General features: G+C 46.7%; 1 protein-coding gene across 1 annotated transcript in view; it reads right to left on the reverse strand.

Moving 5' to 3' along the window:
• The window catches only part of LOC311107706 (uncharacterized protein), a gene marked incomplete at its 5' end in the record, with an annotated part of 20,526 nt that extends 14,499 nt beyond the window's left edge, over positions 1 to 6,027 (reverse strand). The window contains 3 exons of the mRNA XM_084150225.1: positions 43 to 145; positions 4,026 to 4,195; positions 5,915 to 6,027. Of these exons, the coding sequence (XP_084006351.1) occupies positions 43 to 145; positions 4,026 to 4,195; positions 5,915 to 6,027 (386 nt within the window). The remainder of the gene's footprint in view (positions 1 to 42; positions 146 to 4,025; positions 4,196 to 5,914) is intronic.
• Positions 6,028 to 10,350: the final 4,323 nt, after the last annotated feature.

Below are 10,350 nucleotides of genomic sequence, written 5' to 3' on the forward strand. Positions count from 1 at the left end.
GGGACAGAGGGAATAAAGAGGAGAAAATACAACGTTAGTTACCTGGTGATGTCTTGCAGCTGTTCATAGCTGAGATCATCTACCACCAGGTCATTCATCTGTAATACCTGGTCTCCAGGGTACAGTATGCCATCCGCTGGGCCACCTACACACACACACTTGCGCACACACACAGAAGATAACATTTGTTATATAATTCAATCAAACACAGTCACATGTGCTTACAGTCGCTCCCCTGGGGAGGCATGAGGGGTTAACATTATTACCAGCCTCTCTGCCAGCCTCTCTACCATCCTCTCTACCAATCTCTGCCAGCCTCTCTGCCAGACTCTCTACCAACCTCTCTGCAGCCTCTCTGCCAGCCTCTCTACAAGCTTCTCTGCTAGGCTCTCTACCATCCTCTCTACCAACCTCTCTGCCAGCTTCTCTGCCAGCCTCTCTACAAGCCTCTCTGCCAGACTCTCTACAAGCCTCTCTGCCAGCCTCTCTACAAGCCTCTCTGCCAGACTCTCTACAAGCCTCTCTGCCAGACTCTCTGCCAGCCTCTCTACAAGCCTCTCTTCCAGACTCTCTACAAGCCTCTCTCCCAGGCTCTCTGCCAGCCTCTCTACCAGCCTCTCTACAAGCCTCTCTGCCAGCCTCTCTACAAGCCTCTCTGCCAGACTCTCTACAAGCCTCTCTGCCAGACTCTCTGCCAGCCTCTCTACAAGCCTCTCTGCCAGACTCTCTACAAGCCTCTCTCCCAGGCTCTCTGCCAGCCTCTCTACCAGCCTCTCTACAAGCCTCTCTGCCAGCCTCTCTACAAGCCTCTCTGCCCAGACTCTCTGCCAGCCGCTCTCCCAGGCTCTCTGCCAGCCTCTCTGCTTGCTTTGGTTGGTTATTTATACTCATTTGTCTTCAGGCCAGAGAGCAGGACAGAGGCACAGCAGTTTCTCTGCTACCCCCTCTCTCTCGCTCTCTCTCTCCTTACACACCCACACCCCCCCACACACACAGCAAAGCCTGCCCAGCAAAGCCCTGTCCCTGAACCCACTCTCCATACCACTGACAGCAATATGGCACTGTCACACACTCACACCACACTCACTCTCTCGCTCCCTCTTTCACAACCCCAGGTCTGCCAACCCCTTCTGTGCTTTGTGACAACGCTGTCAATACCCTGATCCCCTACAATATTGGACAATTCTGGACACAGCTCTGCAGAGTGGGTTACTAGCTGGCACAGCCACAAAGTCATAAAATCTGATTTTTAAACCTAACCCTAACCTTAATCCTGACCTTAACCACACTTCTAACCCTAAGAGCCAATTTATCCTTGATCCGAAAATGTGGTCGGAGGTGCCGTATGGAGGGTGTGACGCAATTGCGGAGCCTCCGGAGGCATGCAGAGGCCAAATTGAACTCTGTATCGCATCGCCGTGCGCCTCTCAAATTGTGTAACAATGCAGAGTGTTACAGGAGGGGGTCGCAGTTCCGGAGCAACCCTCTAGGTGTCCTCCTCCGACAACCTTAGGCACCTCCTCACTCACAGTCTGGACTAATCATTATCTTATTGGTGTCACCTGTGTCTACCTGTTCACCTGTGTATTTATGCCCTCACTTCCCTGTGTTCCCTTGCTCAGTTTTCTCTGCTAGTTTCTCGATGCGAAGCAGTACGAATCAGTGTCTGATCGCGAGAGGTATGTACAGGTACTTGAGAAGTGTTCTCCCTGTTTCATTGTTGTTTCAGTCGTAGTTAATATTTCGTATTTTTGCTGTCAGCCTGTTTTTGGAGACCAACTTGCTCCTCCTTTATTTTATCGTGACTGTTATTTTGTATCCTGGCTTTGGGACCACAAGTAAAGATCCTTGTTTCACCATCTCTGCCTACTGCCTACTGTCTATCCTGCACCGCACCTGGGACACACCTCACACCAACCCTTACAGCGGAGGGCTCCGTATAGCTCCGCATTGACATGATTGGTTGACGGTAGGTGAGGGCAGGAGGTCCTGTATAAACACAAACTCACTTCCTTGACAACTTCCTTCACAACAGCTCTGCGCTGCTCCGCGAAGCGCAAGAAATATGAATGCCTTGAATTCTGCAGAGCCCATATCACTGTAAATGCTGCACAGCAAATGCAGAAGTCGGATTGACCATGCAGCGCCTTCAATGCCTAACCCTAACTTAAAATTAAGACCAAAAAGCTAGTTTTTGTTTTAATTCATTTTTACAATATAGCCAATTTTAGCGGAAATCACTCAGTACTGCCTCCAGGAAAAGATTCATAAAAATAAACGTCAACCTGCGCTCCACTCAGTCCCCCTCCCTCTCCCCCCTCCCCCCTCCCTCTTCCCCCCCCCCCCCCACCCCCCCCCCTCCCTCTTCCTCCCCCCCCCTCCCCCCTCCCTCCCTCTTCCTCTGCTGCTCTGCCAGGACCTTACTGATTCCCTCAGGTGTTGCACCTCCTCCCTTCAAACTCTCGCTCTGTCTCTTACTCTCTCTCTGCCTCTCACTCTGGCTCACTCCCTCCCTCTCTCTCTCTCTCTCTCTCTCTCTCTCTCTCTCTCTCTCTCTCTCTCTCTCTCTCTGTCTCTGTCTCTCTCTCTCGGTCTCTTTTACACCCCCCACCTCTCTTCTTCTTTCTCTCTTCTCCCTCTCTGTCCCACACCCCATCTCTCTCTCTCTCTCTCTCTCTCTCTCTCTCTCTCTCTTTTTTCATACCCCCCCCTCTCTCTGGCAGAAGGTTGTGATTATTGGGCTGGGGGCAGCAGGGTACTGATCAGCTGTTGCTAGAGAAAAGACACAGCTCAGCAAGGCTGTGTGTGTGTGTGCGGGTGTGCGTGTGTTTCTCCACATAAATGAAGGGAGGATGAGTGATCAAATCTGAAAAGGATGAGCAGGTGGCTCTTTTGTTTATGTGGCTTTTTTGGCACGGTGCCTGGCATTCTAAATGCCAGGAGAGGGTTGGTGTGTGTGTGCGCATGGGCACGTGTTTGTGTGTGTGTGTGTGCATGGTCGTGCGAGCCTAAATCTGTCTTGCTGTGGGCGAGTCTACTGTGGCATGATGAAGCAGGTGGCCATATTTGAGGGACAGCATTCTCTCTCTCTCTCTCTGTGGGCGAGTCTACTGTGGCATGAGGAAGCCGGTGGCCATATTTGAGGGACAGCATTCTCTCTCTCTCTCTCTCTCTGTGGGCGAGTCTACTGTGGCATGAGGAAGCCGGTGGCCATATTTGAGTGAGAGCATTCTCTCTCTCTGAGACACATTTTATTTATTTTAGGTTAGTCTCATTGAGATAATATCTATTTTTCAAGCGAGACCTGGTCCAACCAAGACAGCAGCAGAGGGGAACAATGTTTGAGACAAATATCAGACATAACAACTTACAGACATAGACATACCATTAAAAAAAAAACTGGGACGTAGACACACATTTCAATTACAGAAACAGCGTCATAGATAAAAAATAACTGATATGTACTACTGCATCAAGTCCTAATACAAACACACACACACTGTTATGGAATAGGTTTAGACAGCACACTACAGCACTCAGCCAGCAGCCAGCAACCAGGTCAACCAAGTGTTGTGCTGCCAAGCCTTGATATGGGCAGGTGCTGCCAAATAAGGGGTTGGTCAGTCAGTGTCCCAGCTTGCAAGCCGTGAAGCTGATTGTTTGTTTGGTGGCCATGAGGCCTTTCGTTTGTTGTTGAGTCTTTAGTTTGGACATGCCATTGGTATTTTTCCTTTTTGTACATATTTGTTTAGTCACCATCTGAAGAAATAATAATCCACTTGCACTGGCCAATCAAAAGGAGTTAAGGCAGAGCTGGCCCTGGACCTAGGTAAGGCAGCTGTCTCCTGGGTACATGCATTCAACACCTGGTCACATATGCTTACTTGTCACATTAATGGACACATTCATTCAAGTTACAGAACCATTAGGCAAACCTAGAACCCCTAGACTTAGCAAGTACAGTGTAGGCTGTCTAGTCAGTTCCATAACAACAACAACAACAACAACACACACACACAGCGTACCTGTAGCCACGTCCCTGACCAGCAGGGGGTGCTGTTTGGAGAGGGTGAACCCATGACCGCTGGAGTCCAACACCGGGTCTCTGACGATCTGAACCGTTAGCCTCACTGGGAAGTTCTGACTGGACACACTACCTGACCGGTTAGACCTCCCATCCCCAAGGATCCGCTCTCTGAGAGGTCAAACAGGGGTTAAACCGGGGTTAGAGGTCAGGGGTTATTGAGAGTGGCAGAGCAGCTGGTGTGAGAATATGTGAGTAAAGTTAAACATTAAATTAGACTCACTACAGGGGGCTAGTCATTCCTCTCCTTCCCTCCCTGTGTCAGCTGTTTCTGGCATGTTTACTAAGCATGAATAACAAATGGCCCATCCACATACTTCATGTATATATACATACACTGAACAAAAATATAAACGCAACATGTAAAGTGTTGGTCCCATGTTTCATGAGCTGAAATAAAAGATCCCAGAAATGTTCCATATGTCTCTGAAATTTTGTTCACAAATTTGTTTATATCCCTGTTAGTGTGCATTTCTCCTTTGCCACCTGACAGGTGTGGCATATCAATAATCTGATTAAACAGCATGATCATTACACAGGTTCACTTAGTGCTGGGGACAATAAAAGGCCACTCTAAAATGTGCAGTTTTGTCACACAAGAATGTCATAGATGTCTCAAGTTTTTAGGGAGCGTGCAATTGGCATGCTGACTGCAAGAATGTCCACCAGAGCTGTTGCCAGAGAATTTCATGTTCATTTCTCTACCATAAGCCGCCTCCAACGTCATTTTAGAGAATTTGGCAGTACGTCCAACCGGCCTCACAACCGCAGACCACGTGTAACCACGCCAGCCCAGGACCTCCACATCCGGCTTCTTCACCTGCGGGATCATCTGAGACCAGACACCCGGACAGCTGATGAAACTGTGGGTTTGCACAACCAAATAATTTCTGCACAAACTGTCAAAAACTGTCTCAGGGAAGCTCATTGGCGTGCTCATCGTCCTCACCAGGGTCTTGACCTGACTGCAGTTCGGCGTCGTAACCAACTTCAGTGGGTAAATGCTCACCTTTGATGGCCACTGGCACGCTGGAGAAATGTGCTCTTCACGGATGAATCCCGGTTTCAACTGTGCCAGGCAGATGGTAGACAGCGTGTATGGCATCGTGTGGGCAAGCGGTTTGCTGATGTCAACGTTGTGAACAGAGTGCCCCATGGTGACGGTGGGGTTATGGTATGGGCAGGCAGGCATAAGCTACGGACAACGAGCACAACTGCATTTTATCAATGGCAATTTGAATGCACAGAGATACCGTTGTTGGGCCATTTATCCGCCGCCATCACCTCATGTTTCAGCATGATAATGCACGGCCTCATGTCGCAAGGATCTGTACACAATTCCTGAAACCTGAAAATGTCCCAGTTCTTCCATGGTCTGCATACTCACCAGACATGTCACCCATTGAGCATGTTTGGGATGCTCTGGATCGAAGTGTACGACAGCGTGTTCCAGTTCCCGCCAATATCCAGCAACTTTGCACAGCCATTGAAGAGGAGTGGGACAACATTCCACAGGCCACAATCAACAGCCTGATCAACTCTATGCGAAGGAGATGTGTAGTGCTGCATGAGGCAAATGGTGGGTACACCAGATACTGACTGGTTTTCTGATCCACACCCCTACCTATTTTTAAGGTATCTGTGACCAACAGATTCATATCTGTATTCCCAGTCCTGTGAAATCCATAGATTAGGGCCTAATTTATTTATTTCAATTGACTGATTTCCTTAGGAACTGTAACTCAGTAAAATCTTTGAAATTGTTGCATGTTGCGTTTATATTTTTGTTCAGTGTATATATGTGTGTTTGTGTGTTTGTTGATACTGTACCTGCTGAGTGATTCTCGAGTGCGTCTGATCAACGTCCCCACCACCTGCTGCACCCGGCTGGCCCTACGGCTACGAGATGGAGACCGGCTCCTACTCCTCTCCTTCTCCTCCATTTAACTACACAGAGAGAGAGAGAGAGAGAGAGAGAGGGGGAGGGATGAGAGAGAGAGGGGCTGAGAGAGAGAGAGAGACCACTGCACCACAGCAGAACCTGAGACAGAGCTGCATTTCCTGACAAAATGTCAAAAACATAAAACAATTAGAGAGTGTCATTTCCCCAAATTTGAAACCGTTTTCAAAGACCTCTCTGATGAGAATAGGCTACCCGTCCTGTTGGGGGAGGACGCAGAGCTGTGGGTTGGCAGCGCACTACATTGCTGCCTGCCATAAGATGAGGGACAATGTCTGACAGACTAACCAACCTCAATGGTTATTTTGACCCTTGGTTATTGTTGTTACTGTTGTCCCGTTGACAATATTGATTATTATTATTTTAATTATGTTAATATTTTAAATATCTAAAGTAAGCTTTGGCAATATGTACATTGTTACGTCATGCCAATAAAGCAAATAGAATTAGAGAGAGAGAGAGAGAGAGAGAGAGAGAGAGAGAGAGAGAGAGAGAGAGAGAGAGAGAGAGAGAGAGAGAGAGAGAGAGAGAGAGAGAGAGAGAGAGAGAGAGAGAGAGAGAGAGAGAGAGAGAGAGAGAGAGAGAGAGAGAGAGAGAGAGAGAGAGAGAGAGAGAGAGAGAGGGGGGGACGGACGGACGGACGGAAGGAAGGAAGGAAGGAAGGAAGGAAGGAAGGAAGAAGGGAAACAGAAGGAATCAAATCAAGGAAAAAGGTGCAAGGAGAAAAAGGAAGAGAGAGCTTATTAGTGTGGTGCTGTGTTGGACTTTGCACTCGGCACCACAATTATGTTAGGGCCAGATCTGCATTTTGTTTTCATCATGTTTATATTGCAGAGTGTGTCGCTTGCCCTGTATACCATGAATAATCAGATATGTAAACAAGAAAGAGGGAGGAGGGAGTCAGAAGGGTATTCAACTCTACATGAACAAGACGAAACAAGTCACACTCAACAAGATGTGACACACAGGACCACCAGGCTTACAGGACTTATAGGACATGCTAAAACGCTGTCAGTTCCACTTCAAGAAGGAACACACAACACACACACACACAAAAGTGATTGCTAAAAGGGAACACGCACCGCCTCTGCCTCACTCACACACACACACACAGACACTGCTTGTCTCTGTATTTATCACTACTGACAACTTTGCAGCAGTGCACTTTTTGTTCAGCCTGTCCTTTATGTAGGGGCGTGAGGTGGCTGGGAACAAGGGATGAAGGGAGGTAAAGAAAGAAAGAGGAGGAGGAAGAGAGGTTGTTATGTTTTAATCAAATCCCAGAGAAATGTGGTCAGCATTCGTTCAGTCCGACCCCAACTCATGGCCAACAACACCGCTCGACACTGTTTCCTCCCTAACAGCCAATCAACAGCCCTCCTCACCTTGGACATATTCATCCTCTGATAATTCACTGACATGCTTTATTTGACGTTTCTGATGTTAAAGGTCCAATGCAGACGTTTTTTTTATCTCAATATCAAATCATTTTCTGGGTAACAATTAAGTACCTTACTGTGATTGTTTTCAATTAAAATGGTCAAAAAGAAACAAAAATAGCTTCTTAGCAAAGAGCAATTTCTCAAGCAAGAATTTTGCTAGGACTGTCTGGGAGTGGTCTAAGTAGGGAGGGGAAAACTAGCAGTTATTGGCAGAGCGGTTTGGAACTCTCTTTCTTATTGGTCTATTAACTAATTTACCGCCTGGTGATGTCACCAGGCAGGCCAAAACTCCATCCCACCAAAACAGGCTGAAATTTCAGGCAGTATTTCACAGTATTACTCCAACCTCATAATGTGGAAATATATATAAAACACAGGAAAATCACATTTTTGACTGCACTGGGCACTTACCACTTAATAGAGGACCAAAACTCATGTTAGTAGTGCATATACAGTAGGGACAATCTGGTTTCAGTATGATGATAAAATTGGACATAGACAGGCAGTGTCTGGGTAAAGTGAATTTAAATTGCATCATCTGTTCAATAAAATCAATCTATTGTTAATTTGTTGACATCCATGTTTTATTGTCTGTCTCTAATTTTAGCACTCAATAAAGAAAAGGTCTAGGTTGACCATCACCACTGTAATTAATGGATGGTATCATACTGTGAGGTGAATGGACTTCCCCTGCAACCCTGCTGCTAGCATGCTGCACAGCAAGCGAGGGAGAGGGGTGAGACTTTGGCACATAAGAAAGAGAGCGAGAGAGAGAGAGAGAGAGAGAGAGAGAGAGAGAGAACAGACCCCACAGAGCCACAGGACAGCAACACAGTTAGACCCAACCAAATCATAAGAAAACAAAAAGATAATTACTTGACACATTGGAAAGAATTAACAAAAGAATGCCATTTGTCCCTAAACAGAGAGTACACAGTGGCAGAATACCTGACCATTGTGACTGAACCAAAATTAAGGAAAGCTTTGACTATGTACAGACTCAGTGAGCATAGCCTTGCTATTGAGAGAGGCCGCCGTAGGCAGACCTGCCCACAAAATGAGGTGGAAACTCAGCTGCACTTCCTAACCTCCTGCCAAATGTATGACCATATTAGAGACACATATTTCCCTCAGACTACACAGACCCACAAAGAATTCGAAAACAAATCCAATTTTGATAAACTCCCATATCTACTGGGTAAAATACCACAGTGTGCAATCACAGCATCAAGATTTGTGACCTGTTGCCACAAGAAAAGGGCAACCAGTGAAGAACAAACACCATTGTAAATACAACCCATATTTATGTTGATTTATTTTCCTTTTTTGTACTTGAACTATTTGCACATTGTTACAACACTGTATATAGACATAATATGACATTTCAAATGTCTCTATTCCTTTGGAACTTTTGTGAGTGTAATGTTTACTGTTAATTTTTTATTGCTTTGGCAATGTAAACATATGTTTACCATGCCAATAAAGCCCATTGAATTGAGAGAGAGAGAGAGAGAGAGAGAGAGAGAGAGAGAGAGAGAAAGAGAGAGAGAGAGAGAGAGAGAGAGAGAGAGAGAGAGAGAGAGAGAGAGAGAGAGAGAGAGAGAGAGAGAGAGAGAGAGAGAGAGAGAGAGATCAATAGTGGCAAACGATAATGAATGTGGTGATAAAGCCCAGTGATCGATACAGCCTTTCCTCCACTACCACCTCCATCTGCAGCTGAAGCTTCAGTTCCACGAAAACACTGTCAACCTTCCTCGAGCTCAGAGTGAAGACGTCGTTATCACAGTCTGACTGTCTGTTTCAGGAATCTCCAGTCTGCTTGTTCTGCTTCAGTAACTAAAGCACCTGACTGCTATTAGTCTGGTTCAGTCTGAGTGTGTGTGCTTCAGCCAACCTCTTTGTCTTGTCATGCGTGCCATGCCATACAATGACAAAGGAGCTGGCTGAAGAGGAGAAAGTAACTTCAGGCTAATGTTCTATCAATCAGAGGGATTTGCTGGCGATATCAGACTTAATGTTCACTGATTCAGGTTTTGAATGATGCGCAGCAGACTGTTTGCATTTCTCTCTCTGATCAATAGAGGGATGGAGTACTAATTCAACAAATATATTTGCTACAGAAACTGTAGAGTGAGCAGTCATTCACTACAGTACACTGAAAGTGCTGACAGCTAGACTGTTAACAATTTGAAGTGAATGCTCTCAAACGCTATGCCAGGCCGCTAACAGCCTACCCATTGGAATGAATGGGCGTAGGCGCTAAGCTAAGGCTAGTCCTGTATGCTAACGTTATTCCCATTGAAGTGAAGGCTCTTAGGCGCTACGGCTTAGGCTAGCCCTCTGGCGTTACCCTCATTGGAGCCAATACTGTGGGTCTGTAAGAGGATTATGTCCTCTTTCTGAGAGGGACTGGACAGGGTGTAACTTTGGCACCCCGTTGATTTGGATTGATCCAGAGTGATGTGGATGAGGGGTGACTCGCTGCTGACAGCTGGGCCTGAAAGACCGGCTGCTTCTGAGACACACATTATCGAAACCTGTTCGAGCAATCTGAGATGAACACTGTGCTGATCTGGTGTGTGTGTGGACGTGTTTAACTATACTTGTGGGGACCAGAATATATATTTTTGACCAACTGTGTCACGCCTGCTCCCGCTCCCCCTCCCTGGCGCTCGAGGGCGCCAGGCTGCCCATCATTACGCACACCTGTCACCATCGTTACACACATCAGCGCTCATTGGACTCACCTGGACTCCTTCCCTTTGTTAATTACCTCCCCTATATCTGTCTGTTCCTCTGTTTGATCCCCTGTCAGCATTGATGTTGTTTCTTTTCCCCTGTCCAGACGCTGTCCGTGTTTAGTT

The sequence above is a fragment of the Coregonus lavaretus genome (assembly GCF_964263955.1).
Source record: "Coregonus lavaretus genome assembly, chromosome: 32".
Classification (NCBI taxonomy): Eukaryota; Metazoa; Chordata; class Actinopteri; order Salmoniformes; family Salmonidae; genus Coregonus; species Coregonus lavaretus.